The sequence below is a fragment of the Astatotilapia calliptera genome, chromosome 1, assembly GCF_900246225.1.
Source record: "Astatotilapia calliptera chromosome 1, fAstCal1.2, whole genome shotgun sequence".
In the NCBI taxonomy this organism is placed as follows: domain Eukaryota; kingdom Metazoa; phylum Chordata; class Actinopteri; order Cichliformes; family Cichlidae; genus Astatotilapia; species Astatotilapia calliptera.
Window position 1 is genome coordinate 6,340,311 of NC_039302.1, and position 15,813 is coordinate 6,356,123.

Sequence of the window (15,813 nt, forward strand, 5' to 3'; positions counted from 1 at the left end):
TTTTCGTGAAAATTCAGTTTTATTTACACAGCGCCAAATCACAACAACAGTCGCCTTAAGGCACTTTATAGTGTAAGGTAGACGCAATAATAATACAGAAAAACCCAACAATCACATGACCCCCTATGAGCAGCACTTTGACAGTGGGAAGGAAAAACTCCCTTTTAACAGGAAGAAACCTCCTGCAGAACCAGGCTCAGGGAGGGGCGGGGCCATCTGCCACGACCAGCTAGGGTGAGAAAAGGAGGACGGGATAAAGACATGCTGTGGAAGAGAGCCAGAGATTAATAAAAGCATCGTTAACTGGGATATGGTCACCTGATTAACTCTGACTGGCTGAAGAAACCCTATGGACGCTGTTGTGGTGTGATTAATAGCTCTGCACTGTGCTGTCCACTTGATTTTGGTGTTTGAATCAATCTCCTCAATTTGTTGCAAAATCTTTTTGTTTCTATATTCTTATTTAATCCTTGAATAAAAGCTGACGGTTTCATTTCAAATCTACTCTCCTACTGTACACACACAACACTCCTAAAATGAAACATTTGGACCTTGAGAGCTCTCCCTTAGCCAGTTCAGTTCAATCTAACTGCTTTGTTTCAGTATTTCCTCAAAGTAACCCATGTGTACAGCAACTGTTTGTAATCCATGTTAAGAAATGCCTTTGGACACTTATTAGGCCACTTAGGTTTAGGTGTTATCTAAAGTCACTCAACCTAGTGCCAAAATAAGATTTAAAGAACATTTTCCCACTGGAAGTTCTACAACCATCTTTGCTATTCTACCAAATACAGATATAAGCAACTGCGCTGCAAGCCAAAGTTTGACATATGAAATGGGATCAGCAGTTACAACCAAAAGTTAGAAAAGATAAACATTTGAGTCCCAACTACATGTCAAATGTTTGGGTTGACTGTCTTTAATACATTTTTATAAAGTAATCAAACAGATTCATGCGTCACTGTGGACATCCAAAGCCACCAATAGCGATCAAAAAGAACAGAAGGAATCAAAGTTGGACAGATTTGAAAAGCAACATTAGTGTCTCTGCCTCAGAAACATCCACCTTCCTCCAGGAGAGCTGAACACTGGGCTGACTGCAGTTTTTAGTCCATCCACATTGTAGGCATTGTGAAACTCATGTGAAGCATGGCTACAGAAGATTCCTAACATTATATAAAATATGGTGAGCACTGTGCAAAGCACTAATTACTGACAGTTTGCTTTAAATCTCGTGTATGCAAATGTATTGTCTTTTCATGGTCATTCCAGTAAAGATCATTTCATAACAGTCCATTTATTTTGAATACGATAACATATAAGCTCTTCCTCTCTTTGACTTCATGGAAAAGTCTTCTGATCCATGGTTGTTGCAACTGATATTCCAACACAAATCCTTCTCGCCATGACGAGATAAGACTTTGCAGTTTCATGAACTGTGTCTCGTAATCCAAGTGAAATACAGCCAGGTTCAGCTCCAGAGAGGTCTCGTCTCTTTGGTCATCCATTTTCTTAGTTACTCTGGATTTGATTCACAAGATAAGTCTCTGCGCCAGGATCTTGCGGTTGATCTCAGCCAATGCCACAGAAAACACAAAGGCCTTCTCATCAGAGAGACTCGCGTATATATCCACCTCCTTCTCCTGTTTGTCTGTGAACACACACACACACACACACACACACACACACACACACACACACACACACACACACACACACACACACACACACACACACACACACACACACACACACACACGGCAATAAGTACTTAACAACACTGGCTATAGTTTCAGGTGTCTGCAGTCTCAGACCCATAGTACCATAACAGTATCTGCAAATTCTAGAGCAATCTGTACTGTAAGGCCATATTCAGTATACACCTATTACTTCAGAAACTGTTAGTAAATAAATACATTGCTTGTGTTTGAAAACCAAATTGGCAAATGGAGCATGTGCACATAATATAAGGTCCACATACAGATTCAAAAGCATTTTGCTCTAAAGACAACTGTGGTGGCAGATTTCTTTTTTCATTAATCACATATTTAATCACATCACATTAGTTATAGCAATATCACTTTCTCATAGTAAGAGCACTCCTGTCACCAGTTTACATGCATGTGGAACGTCTTCTGCTCATCAGGGATGTAAATCTTTAGGTGACGGCCAAGCAGAAAACGAGGTCAGAGGAGGCGCTTGTTCGTACAAAGGAAGCTGAGCTCAGCAACACGGCCACTGGAGCCGTGGGAGGCTTTCCTCTACGTGGTCTGGTTGAAAACTCCAAGTGTGTGGAAGATGGTTGTGTGATAGAAAGAGATGCTGACAGGGATAAAAGTTTTTTTATTTGTAGTTTTTGTTTTGTTTTGGATGGACCACTGGGAGGGAAACCTCAGGAATACGACACCTGACTTCAGGACTGTTGTGGGAAGGACTCTGTCCTTAGTTTATGGTGGTTAACACTGTTGGACCAGAAAGAAAAGGCCGGACGGCGAACGCGCTTGTCCACAAAGCTGAGCCCAGCAGTGCGACCAGTGAGGCCGTCGGAGGATCCCCTCGGGTGGTCCGGGCAAATCCAGGTTTTGATTGTATGATTTTTTTTTCTTTCAGAAATATGGGAAAGAATACATGCAGCATGAAGTGTGTAGAAGCTGTAGAAGAGGAATGCAGTGAAGTGTGTGTGCAACAGAGAGTGATGGATAGAAGAACAAGAGGCAAAGTGTTATTGAGCAGTGATGAAAATGATATTAAATATATGTGTGTTGGTACAGGTGGCTGCGGAACTGGATCAGCGCCCTCCACAAGCTCAGCGGCCGGAGCAAAATGATAGATTAACATAACTGGAACCACACCAGCCGTGCTTTGGCTGAATATTACACAGCTTCACCTTCAGGTAGATGTTACACTGAAGAACAAGCTTCGAGGACAATCAATCTCTCCCTGAAGACAAAATGCAGTTCGAGAGCAACGGCGTCGACTTCAAGAGTCAACAAGGTGAACAGACAGCAGCACTGCCCTAAACCCTGAAGGGTTCAGCAGCATGTAGCAGTATGTACGAATGCCATCATGGATGCAAGCATGCGCTCCTGATCACAAGCTGAGGTTCACCAGCGACATCACTGTGTGTGAATGCACTTGAGAAGACCGAGTTTCACATTTGCCATACTGGGAGCTGAAATGGCAAAGACAGAGACTGAAAAGAGTGAAAGATAAAAGGCAAAGCTGAAGAAGAACGGCCCACTGGGCCTCTGACACGCCACAACCGTGAACTGCTGCAGAGGTGGGAGAGACACAGCAGCTGTGAGAAGTGGAGAGAAGAGAGCATGGAGGAGAAATGAAGGCTGTTGTTGATAATGTGAGAACACATGAAAATTGGGTTGGGAAACTGTGGCCGGCTGCGTGTGGAGGTTGAGAAAAGTCCGTAGGATCGCAACAAAGGTAAAAATAAAATGCACACAAACGCACATAAAGAGAGAAATGTGAAGGACCCAACGATCAATCCAACAAGAGCGTGCCAAGCTCCAACTCAGCGACTGCAGAGCAGACTCGGTGCCACCCAACAGGGATCAGCGAATGAATGCAGATGACACCTGATTAAACAGTCAGGCAGTTTTGCCTGAAAAAATTCTGTGGTGTGACGTTTCTAATCATTTTACAAATGATATGCATTTACACGACTCTCTGAACATCACAAACTCCGTTAGAGTCCTGAGCATGAGTGAAAGTGACTGGAGTAATTATAGCATGCAGGTTTTACAGCAACTTGTGCTCATTTTGTAGGGTAGCTAGACTGATTTTCCAGCATGTCAGTGCATAAGTGCATTAGGCCCTCATTGTCTGAGGAAACATAAAAATAACAGCAGTTGTGGTTTCTTTTGACATGTGTACAGAACTTCGAAACATTGTGTGACACCGTAAAGACAGGATTTGGGTTCATCACATTTCATTGAGGGATTTTGATCGGCCTCAAACATGCTGGAAGCACCTAAAGAAGGCGGTTGTTCTTCCAGAGTTAAACGTGGTTGTTTTAGTTTCCCCAAGATGTTTTACACCTTTTAAATGGGCTGATGGCCCTACAACAGTGAAGAGTGCAGTACACAGCATAGATAGAGTGGCAAGATCTACAGTGGCTTGAAAAGTGTTCGGCCCACTTGAACTTTCCCACATTTTGTCCCATTACAGCCACAAACATGAATCAATGTTATTGTAATTCCACGTGAAAGACCAACACAAAGTGGTGCACACGTGAGAAGTGGAACGAAAATCAGACATGATTCCAAACATTTGTTACAAATAAATAATGTGGAACGTTCTTTGTCTGCGTCTCTGCATGTAAGATGTGAGGCCACAACTCAGAGATGGCCCTGGGGTTTCACTGGGAGCTCGCTCCACATTGCAATGTGTTTATTAAACCCACTTCAAATCAAGCTCACTGGGTGTGTTGCAGGTTATTGTTAAATTTTCCACAACACAACTCAAAGGCAATTTATTTCATTCTGCTTTTGCAGATTTGCATAGTCAACCCAGAATCAGTGCAAGATGTGCAAACAAGTCCTTGCTAATACACAGTAACATGCAGGAGTCTTGATCCACCCTCCTTACTTTATATTTTACTTTCTGATCATCATATTTCTTTGTCTGTTAAGCTGCTTAACATGGACATAAATCATTTGAATATAAAAAGTGGTGAGCAGTGCTGTGTCTGCATATGAGACACTTAACAAAGGACCAGTTTGAAACTGTATCTGTACTTACTTATAAGAAGCCTGGAGAGCTTCCACTTCCTGAAGACTACTTAAAGAAATGACAGAAAACTGCCTCAGAGTGTTCAGGATGTGCTGAGGAATAAAGGTGCTCACACCAAATATTCAGTTGTAAATACCATCGTAAGTATGTATTTCCATGTATGTTTATTTCAGGAAAGTGTTGCACACATTTCCCAAGCAAATTATAAAAAGAAGAGGATTTTTAATTATCGTGTGTATAAGTTTGTGGCAATGCTGGTTTTCCTGTCACGGGCAGACTGAGCTCTAGAAGGCAATATCAAAGCGCCAGGTAGTCTAGATCTAACCTCGCCGTTTCCCCCCATTTTCATTGGATGCATTTGTAATTTAATAGATATTATTCCATAGTTTGTATAGCCACTTTATTTAGTGAGTTCCTGCTCATTTCTTTTGTCCTCCTGTCTATTTGTACTGTGACAACACAACAAAGGCAAAACTAAAAAAAAGGTCCCTAAAATGAGCAAACAAAAAAACAGTGCCACAAAATGCATCTGTGAATATGACTTGTTTTACCTTTCTCCTCTTCCTGTTTCTTCAGCCCCACTGTTTTTGGTCTGCCTCGTCCTCTTCGTATGGGATCTGATTGGCTGTTAGCCCGGGGTCTCCTCCTGTTCTCCATGTCATTGGTTAGAGGACACTCAATTCTCTCTCTGCGAATGCGCTCAGTCCTCCTCCGCCTAAAGTCCAGCTTGTCTAAAGCAGGGATTACAAATACCACATGCTGTTTAGCCATCTGTTCAGGGGGGTGTTGTTCAGACTTCCACCCAAATCCTTGTTACCAAAAGCAGCTTTGTTTTTTTGTTGTTTTCTCTCTTTTGTTTTTTGAGCAAGGTCTCCAATTTTTAACATTTCATTCATGTTTTCACAATCACACGGTTTCTGTGTATGGGCAGTATAAGGAGCTAAATATTTTGTATTTCTGGGCTTCCAAGGTCTTTCCCACAAACCAGGAGGCCAATCAGATAGTAGACAGAAAGTTAAAAATGTATGCAATGCCTTCTGATGATGCTGCCTAAGAGAAGCATGTATAATGTAAACAGAATTGGTCCTAGCAGTGAACCCTGTGGAACTCCATAATTAACCTCAGTGTGTGAAGAGGACTCTCCATTTACATTTAATGTAATTTGCATACTCTGATTGCTATGAGAAAATATTATGGTCGGCAGTATCGAACGCTGCACTGAGGTCTAGCAGGACAAGCACAGAGATGAGTCCACTGTCAGAGGCCATAAGAAGATCATTTGTAACCTTCACTAAAGCTGTTTCTGTGCTGTGATGAACTCTGAAACTCTTCCATTCCTCTGCACATGAACAGAGCAGTCATCTGCATCTACTGTTTAACAACTACTCTTTCAAGAATTTTTGAAACAAAAGGGAGTTTGGAGATGGGTCTATAATTAGCTAAGACCGCTGGGTCAAGAGATGACTTTTTTAAGTAACAGTTTAACTCCTGCCAGCTTGAAGGCCTGTGCAATTAATAGAGATAGATTGAACCATTAATTGGTAGGACTTCTTGTAAAAATGGGGTTGATGATTTAGAGGAAGTAATTGCTGAAGTTATTCTCCAATTGATCTTTTTGAGTTAAGAGCATATATATATATATATATATATATATTTATTTATTTATATATATTTATTTATTTATTTATTTATTAGGGGTGCAACGATACACAAAATCCACGGTTCGGTTCGATACTTTGGTGTCACGGTTCGATATTTTTTTGATACAAAAAAAAATGTTCATGCCTTTTTAATTTGTCATTTATTAAATTTTCACGGCACATTCTGCACCACATCTCTGTGCGTTCATCATTTGTTTGAAGCCAGCTCACCTCCTGCAACTACTTTTCCGAGAATACGTGCTTCTTTTGTGGTTCGGACTCCTTCTGACATTTGTTTGGAGGTGGAGGAACATCACAGTAATTGCTTAAAGGAGCTTCTTCGACATCTTTAAGAGTTCTAAACAAATGTCTGTCCTCCTCCAGAAAATCTTATGTACGCAAACACGCGTTGCAACTTCTTATCTTGTGCGTGTTTTTTATTTTGACAGCGAATGCGCACCTGTGGACCACTTATGTGCAGCCCTGGTTATTTAGCTCGTCATATTGCAGCCACAGAAATTCTTTTGTCCATGAAACCATAAAGCTGCACTTTCTTTTTGCCTTATAGTCTGATTTGTCATAACTTCTCCGTTTTGTGGTAAGCTTTTCTTTGGCTGTCACTTCTTCACCCTGACCTGTCTTATTTGGCTCAGCAGAACTAAAATATATATCCTGCTGCTTTTACACGCGCACTCACATAAGCTCAGCGATTCTCTGCGCGATCAACCTCTCACATGTTTAAGCTGCGGGAGATTTCACTTGTCATGTTTGCATAGTAAGCTAACGATTAATAAGACGATGTCAGAGGAATTGGTGCACAAATTATCATCACTCACAGATCAGTGCTGTCGCTCTCTATACACAGTTCGCACGATTGCAAAGTGAAAGCAAAAAAACAAGCGCAAATTCAAACGCGACTTCAATATGTCACATATTGACAGTGGCTCATCGATGCCAATGACATAATTACCCAGCTACATTTCTGAAAGAATGCAAAAGCATTGACATATATTTTTCCTTCCTACAATAGCCCGACGGGCAGGGCAGAGATCGATTTTGGTAGCCCGACTGGAAAAAATCGCTAGCCCCAGGACGTCAGGCTAGCGATTTTGCGAGCCCTGTATCTGATTGAGGAATCACTCATCTTTGGAAAAGAGAGTTTATTACAGAGAAATCTTTCCAAAATAAAAGCTATACTATACGCTTCTTCTGGGCTATATTCTCAGCAGCATATTAAACATATCAGGTCCCCATAAGGAGAATCCTGTGCTAACGGCTGTCTAAATGACTCGGGTAAAGTTTGTAGCATGCGTGCTTGTTGTTTTTGTCTGCTTCCACTTGTCTTTGCACTAGGATGATGTCGGTGTAAATGTGCAGTCATATTCGTTGTGTTCCCACTAGTGCTGTCAGCGTTAATCTGAAATGGCATTAACGCAATCTCCGTTAACGAGTTACCGCGGATCGCCCCGTGCGTGGGGCTGGACGGCCAACACGTTAACGAGCTAACTGCGCTAACGCACTAGCTCCCACCCATGTAATTGAGCATTGCGTGGCACATCCAACATACTGTTTTACTTTAGTCCATGAGCGCTTACCTTCAGGGTCATATGTCACATGAAAACCAAAATAATTCCAAACGCCAGATCTGAATGAGGTGGGGGAGGTTCAATTTGCCATGTTGCAAGGAGAGCTTAACTTCTGTCTCGCTAGCTTGCCCTGCGCTCAGTGAATCTGCGTTCGACTACTCCGCCTAGGCTGCACTGTCGAGCGCAGATCCACTGAGCGCTCAACACAGACAGCATCGTCAGAAGGAAAGTTGATAAAATAAATTAAAAATTTTGTATTGTTCGATACATATGTGTACCGAACCGAAAGCACTGTATCGAACGGTTCAATATCGATACGAGTATCGTTGCACCCCTAAAAAAAAAAATTATATATATATATATATATATATATATATATATATATATATATATATATATATATATATATATATATATACATATATATACAGCGGGGAAAATAAGTATTTGACACATCAGCATTTTTATCAGTAAGGGGATTTCCAAGTGGACTATTGACACAACATTTCCACCAGATGTTGCCATCAAGCCAAATATTGAAGTCATACAATCAAATCAGAACATATAAGTATACAAGTTAAACCATAATAAATAAAGTGAAATGACACAGGGAATAAGTATTGAACACACTTTATTCAATACTTTGTAGAAAAGCCTTTGTTGGTGATTACAGCTTCTAGACGCCTCTTGTATGGATAGACCAGTCGTCTGCATTGCTCAGGAGTGATTCTGGCCCATTCTTCCACACAAACGGTCTTTAAATCTTGAAGGTTCCTTGGGCCTCTTTTATGAACTTTAATCTTCAGTTCTCTCCATAGATTTTCTATGGGATTTAGGTCAGGTGATTGACTGGGCCATTCAAGCAACTTGATTTTCTTTCTTTGAAACCACTTCATTGTTTCCTTGGCCTTGTGTTTGGGATCATTGTCTTGCTGAAATGTCCACCCTCTTTTCATTTTTAGCTTCCTGGTAGATGGCAGCAGATTTTTATCCAGAATGTCCCGGTACATCTCTCCATTCATCCTGCCTTCAATAATATGAAGTCTGCCAGTACCCCTTGCTGAAAAGCAGCCCCAAACCATGATGCTTCCACCCCCAAACTTGACTGTTGGTATGGTGTTCTTGGGGTGGTGAGCAGTGCCATTTCTTCTCCAAACATGGTGTGTAGAATGACTGCCAAAAAGTTCAATTTTGCTTTCATCTGACCATACTATAGTCGTCCAATAATCCACAGGCTTCTCCAAATGCTGTTGCGCAAATTTTAACCGAGCCTTGACATGCTTTTTGTTCAGCAATGGAGTCTTGCGTGGTGAGCGTGCATGGATGCCATGGCGGTTCAGTGCATTGCTTATAGTTTTTTTTGAAACAACAGTACCTGCTGATGCAAGGTCTTCCTGAAGTTCTGTCCGAGTGGTTCTTGGCTCTTGGAGAACCCTCCTGATTATTCTTTGGACTCCTCGGACAGGGATCTTGCGTGGAGCACCTGATCGTGGCAGGTTTATGGTGAACTGATGCACTTTCCATTTCCGGATAATGGCCCCCACAGTGCTCACAGGAACATTCAGCATTCTGGAAATGCACCTATAACCATTCCCATCAAAATGCTTTTCAACGATAAGATTACGAAGATCTTGAGAGAGTTCTTTGCTTTTACCCATCATGAAGTCTTTCCTGTGTGCCTTCTGGGTAATGAGGAGCCTTTATAGGCCATCAATTAGGACTAAAGCAGCTTATATCAATTAGTACTGATAGGGGACAGGATTTCTCTATCAATACTGACAGATTTCAGGTGATCTCCTGGCTTTCTATGTCATTTTGCCCCTTGTTATCTCCATGTATTCAATACTTATTCCCTGTGTCATTTCACTTTATTTATTGTGGTTTAACTTGTTTACTTATATGTTCTGATTTGTTTGTATGACGTCAATATTTGGCTTGATGGCAACATCTGGTGGAAATGTTGTGTCAATGGTCCACTTGGAAATCCCCTTACTGATAAAAATGCTGATGTGTCAAATACTTATTTTCCCCGCTGTATATATCGTAGTGGTTAGACTACACGCCTTTGGAACAGAGGATCGCAAGTTCGATTCCTGCCTGGGGCGTCTGTATCCAGTAAGGGTCCTAAGGCTAGACCCCCTATGCTAAGCAAGCCTACCGCAGACATGAGCGAGACAGATAAATATGAAGGCATGCCGGCTCGGACGTCGCCCGGATCAACAAGGTCCGCGTCAGGTGTTGAGGAACCAGGGCACCCTGACGAAAAGTGGGCTACTGGAACAAGAAGGCATCGGTGGGCAAGGGACGAAAACAGGGCGTTGTTGGAATGCTACTACGCAAGTAACCCCGGCGGAAGGGGCTACATGAATAGGATGAGGGACCTATGGATTCTTCGATACCCAACATCCACAATGACGGCGAAACAACTAGTAGCTCAGTGTTCCAACATTCGAAAGAAGGGACTGCTCTCACAGCTAGAGATTGACGAGGTACAACACAAATGCTACGGCAAGGAGGAGTCAGGACGCCAGGTCAGGGGGGAGATATCATCACCCCCACCCGAGATTGGGTACATAGCCCCAAGTGTGATAGGAGAAGGATCGTTGAGTGCGAGAGGAACTGACCTGAAAAATAGGATCATGGCCAAGCTTGAAACCTGGATCCCCCGTAGCCGGTTACCAAGATTACGTGAAGTACCCTCAGAAGGTCTGCTAGATGATGTTAATGCAGCACTACGGGCAATACCTACAACCATGATTACCGACACTAACAAGCTGATCTACAATACGGCAGCAGTGATCAGTGAGATGCTTGGCTACAAGTTGAACAGCCACAAGGGGCAGTACCCTCCATGGAGAAGGAGGCTAGAGGGCAAGATCAAAGTAGCCAACTAACGGAGTTGCAGAAAGGTGCGACGAATAAGGTGCCTAAGAAATACAGCAAGCTGTCCATACCTGAGGCCTTGGAAACTGCCAAGCAAAGACTCACAGCCTTGGCCAGCCGCTTGAGGAGGTACACCAGAGAGATAGAAGGCAGGAGAATAAACCAGCTGTTCTCCACAGAACCAGCAAAGGTGTACTCTCAGTGGCAAGGGAACAATAAGAGAACAGCACCACCAAGGCTGGAGACGGAGCAATACTGGAAGAGCATATGGGAGAAGGATGCAACCCATAACGGCAATGCTCAGTGGCTAGAGGATCTGAGGGCAGACCACAGCGACCTCCCTGAACAGGGTCCAGTAACCATCACAGTGGCAGATATCCAAGAAAGGGTCTCCAGTATGAAGAGTTGGACAGCACCAGGGCCCGACATGGTTCACGCCTACTGGCTGAAGAAGCTAACTGCACTCCACGAGCGTCTGGCAGCACAAATGAACCAGCTGCTAGTTAACGAGAGACACCCGGAATGGCTAACTGAAGGCCGGACGGTCCTGATCCCCAAGGACCCCAAGAAGGGACCGGTCCCCTCCAACTACCGACCAATAACCTGCCTCAGTACTACATGGAAGCTCCTGTCAGGCATCATATCGGCTAAGATGAACAGGCACATGGGTCAATGCATGAGCGGGACACAGAAAGGAATTGGCAAGAATACCAGAGGCGCAAAACACCAGCTACTGGTAGACAGAACAATCAGCCGAGACTGCAAGACCAGACTGACCAACCTGTGCACTGCCTGGATTGATTACAAGAAGGCCTATGACTCAATGCCCCACAGCTGGATACTGGAATGCCTAGAATTGTACAAGATCAATGGGACCCTAAGAGCCTTCATCAGGAACTCAATGGGGATGTGGCGTACAACACTAGAGGCCAACTCCAAGCCCATAGCACAAGTCACCATCAAGTGCGGGATCTACCAAGGAGATGCTCTGTCCCCACTGCTGTTCTGCATAGGCCTGAACCCCCTCAGTGAGATCATTAACAAGACTGGCTACGGATACTGACTACGGAACGGAGCAGTTGTCAGCCACCTCCTGTACATGGATGACATCAAGCTGTATGCCAAGAGTGAACGAGACATCGATTCACTGATCCACACTACCAGGCTATACAGCAATGACATTGGAATGTCGTTCGGACTGGAGAAGTGTAGTCGGATGGTAACAAAGAGAGGGAAGGTAGTCAGAACTGAGGGGATTGAACTACCAGAAGGCAACATTGCAGACATAGAGGACAGTTACAAGTACTTGGGGATCCCGCAGGCGAATGGGAACCATGAAGAGGCCGCTAGAAAAGCTGCAACCACCAAGTACCTGCAGAGGGTCAGGCAAGTCCTGAGGAGTCAGCTGAATGGTAAGAACAAGATCCGGACCATCAACACGTACGCCCTGCCCGTGATCAGGTACCCTGCTGGGGTAATAGGCTGGCCAAAGGAGGAGATAGAAGCCACTGACATAAAGACAAGAAAGCTCCTTACCATGCATGGAGGGTTTCACCCCAAGTCCAGCACCCTGAGGCTGTACGCTAAGCGGAAGGAAGGGGGCCGGGGACTGGTGAGTGTCAGCACCACAGTCCAGGATGAGACAACGAACATCCAAGAATACATTGGGAAGATGGCCCCAACTGACCGAGTGCTCAGTGAATACCTCAGGCAGCAGAAACCCAAGAAAGAGGAGGGAGACGAGGAACCATCATGGAAGGACAGAGCCCTGCACGGTATGTACCACCGGCAGATAGAGGAGGTGGCTGATATCCAGAAATCCTACCAGTGGCTGGACAAAGCTGGACTGAAAGACAGCACAGAGGCACTAATCATGGCAGCACAAGAACAAGCTCTGAGCACAAGATCCATAGAGGCTGGGGTCTATCACACCAGGCAAGACCCCAGGTGCAGGCTGTGTAAAGATGCCCCAGAGACAATCCAGCACATAACAGCAGGGTGCAAGATGCTAGCAGGCAAGGCATACATGGAACGCCATAACCAAGTGGCCGGCATAGTGTACAGGAACATCTGTGCCGAGTATAACCTGGAAGTCCCGAGGTCAAAATGGGAGATGCCCCCAAGGGTGGTGGAGAATGACCGAGCTAAGATCCTGTGGGACTTCCAGATACAGACAGACAAAATGGTGGTGGCTAACCAACCGGACATAGTGGTGGTAGACAAACAGAAGAAGACGGCCGTAGTGATCGATGTAGCGGTTCCGAATGACAGCAATATCAGGAAGAAGGAACACGAGAAGCTGGAGAAATACCAAGGGCTCAGAGAAGAGCTCGAGAGGATGTGGAGGGTGAAGGTAACGGTGGTCCCCGTGGTAATCGGAGCACTAGGTGCGGTGACTCCCAAGCTAGGCGAGTGGCTCCAGCAGATCCCGGGAACAACATCGGAGATCTCTGTCCAGAAGAGCGCAGTCCTGGGAACAGCTAAGATACTGCGCAGGACCCTCAAGCTCCCAGGCCTCTGGTAGAGGACCCGAGCTTGAAGGATAAACCGCCCGCAGGGGCGTGCTGGGTGTTTGTGGTTTTAGTTGTTTATATATATATATATATATATATATATATATATATATATATATATATAAATATATATATATATGCCCTGGTGCTTCAGTGCGTTACTTCTGTTTTGTTTTTGTGCATAACTTCTGTGTCTGGGCACTCCTCTGGATATTCTTACACCAGAGAAGAGCTTCTTAACTACAGGACTACAACACCTGTGGATTTACTTCCAATATTTGTCACATCTGCGGCAGATTTACTGCAGACTCTGATCAGGAAAGAGAGACGCCGAAGGAGACGAAAGTGAGCCGGCGCACTCGGGCGTCTGAGGAGACGCGGACTGCGAACTGCTCTTCCTGGGATCTTCCTTTCCAATGTACGTTCACTCAGGAATACGATGGACGAGCTGGCCCTGATGAGAAGCATGAACAGAGACGTTGCCTCCTCCTGTGTCTTATGTTTTACGGAGACGTGGCTCTGTGAGGACATCCCGGACTGCGCGCTCAAGCTGGAGGGCTTTCATCTGCTGCGCGCGGACCGGCAGGCCTCTCTCTCTGGTAAGACCACAGGTGGAGGTGTCTGCTTCTACATTAATAGTGGCTGGTGCACAGATGTAACAGTGATTGCTCAGCACTGCTCTCCCTCTCTGGAATACCTTTTTATTCACTGCAAACCGTTTTATTTTCCGCGGGAGTTTGCTTCATTCATCTTGGCCGCTGTTTACATCCCGCCAGGCGCGGATGTGCAGGCAGCTCAGTGTGCCCTCGCGGAGCAGATACTGCACATGGAGCGGACATTCCCGGACTCTCTCATCATTGCTCTTAGGGACTTTAACAAAGCCAATCTGAGCCATGAGCTTCCAAAATATAAGCAGTATATTAAATGCCCGACCAGAGAGGAGAGGACATTAGACCACTGTTACAGCACGATCAGCGGGGCCTATCGCGCGGTGCCCCGCGCTTCACTCGGACTTTCTGACCACGTCATGATCCACCTAATCCCCGCGTACAGACAGAGGCTGAAGCTCTCCAAACCTGTCGTGAGGACCAAAAAACTGTGGAGCAACGAGGCTGTGGAGGAGCTTCGCACGTGTTTGGAGTCTACAGACTGGGACACACTGAAGGCTGCTTCTAACAGCTTGGACGAGTTTACGGACACTGTCACCTCCTATATCCACTTCTGTGAGGACAGCATTGTGCCATCACGCACCAGGGTGAGTTATAACAATGACAAACCCTGGTTTACTCCTAAACTCAAAAAGCTGTGGCTGGAAAAGAGAAAGGCGTTCAGAAGCGGAGACAGGGACTGCTACAGAGAGGCCAAGTACAGGTTCACTAAAGAAGTGGACGTTGCTAAACATCAGCACTCTGAGAAGATGCAGCAGCAGATCTCAGAGAATGACTCGGCCTCTGTGTGGAAAGGTTTTAGGAATATCACCAACTACAAGCCTAAAACCCCCCACTCCACTGATGACTTGCTCTTAGCCAACACCCTTAACGACTGTTACTGCCGTTTTGACGAGCCATCAGGCAGCCTTCACACCTCCAACGGCCCCAACAATAGAGGCACTTTGGACACTCATTCCCCCACCTCTCCCCCCTCCATAGAGCCATCACCACCTTCAAACTGTTCACCTACAACACCCCCCTCCTCACCCCACACAAAAGAGGATTTCACACCACCTCCTCCGACCACAACTCTTCATATTCATGAAGCAGGTGTGAGGAAGCAGTTTAAGAGTCTGAATGCTCGAAAAGACGGTGTGTCTCCTGCCACCCTCAGACACTGTGCAAACGAGCTGGCCCCAGTGTTTTCTGGCATCTTCAACTCCTCACTGCAGGCATGTCATGTGCCTGCCTGCTTCAAGTCCTCTACCATAATCCCTGTGCCCAAGAAACCTAGGATCACTGGACTAAATGACTACAGACCCGTGGCTCTGACATCTGTGGTCATAAAGTCATTTGAGCACCTGGTTGGGGGTTTGAGCACCATTTTGGGAGGAACACCCTTCAACTGGTGCGGGAGTATGAAAGGGAATCAAGGAAACTAGCGGATTATAGGAACCATCTCCGTTTCAACCTAAGATGCAGACAAAGCAGAGTTGTTCCTAAGAGCCTGCGCCTTGGATCCACTGTCAGGGGATACAGAGCAGACTTGATTCTACAGAGAGCACAAAATCACCTTTTAAGTGAAAGGATAAGTGAGGTCCATTTCACTATAGATGCCCTCCAGAACAAGATCAGCCAGACCCTGCAGGAACTGGAAATCCTTCTACCCTCTCCAATCTTAGAAGAGGTTTACAAGTTTGTGGACAAGGCTCAGCGGGCCCAACACTCTAAAGGAAAAGAAAGACAACGCAGGAAATTCCACACCTTGCTTTCAAAAACACACACTCCTCATTCT

The 15,813-nt window shown here is 45.0% G+C and overlaps 1 protein-coding gene across 1 annotated transcript in view; it reads right to left on the reverse strand.

Annotated features, from left to right (window-relative positions):
• Nucleotides 1-896: 896 nt before the first annotated feature.
• The window catches only part of c1h16orf87 (chromosome 1 C16orf87 homolog), a 32,085-nt gene continuing 17,168 nt past the window's right edge, over nucleotides 897-15,813 (reverse strand). The window contains exons 3-4 of the mRNA XM_026159275.1: nucleotides 5,298-5,477; nucleotides 897-1,651 (exon numbers count right to left, since the gene is read on the reverse strand). Coding sequence (XP_026015060.1) covers nucleotides 1,533-1,651; nucleotides 5,298-5,477 — 299 coding nt within the window. The 3' untranslated portion in view covers nucleotides 897-1,532. The remainder of the gene's footprint in view (nucleotides 1,652-5,297; nucleotides 5,478-15,813) is intronic.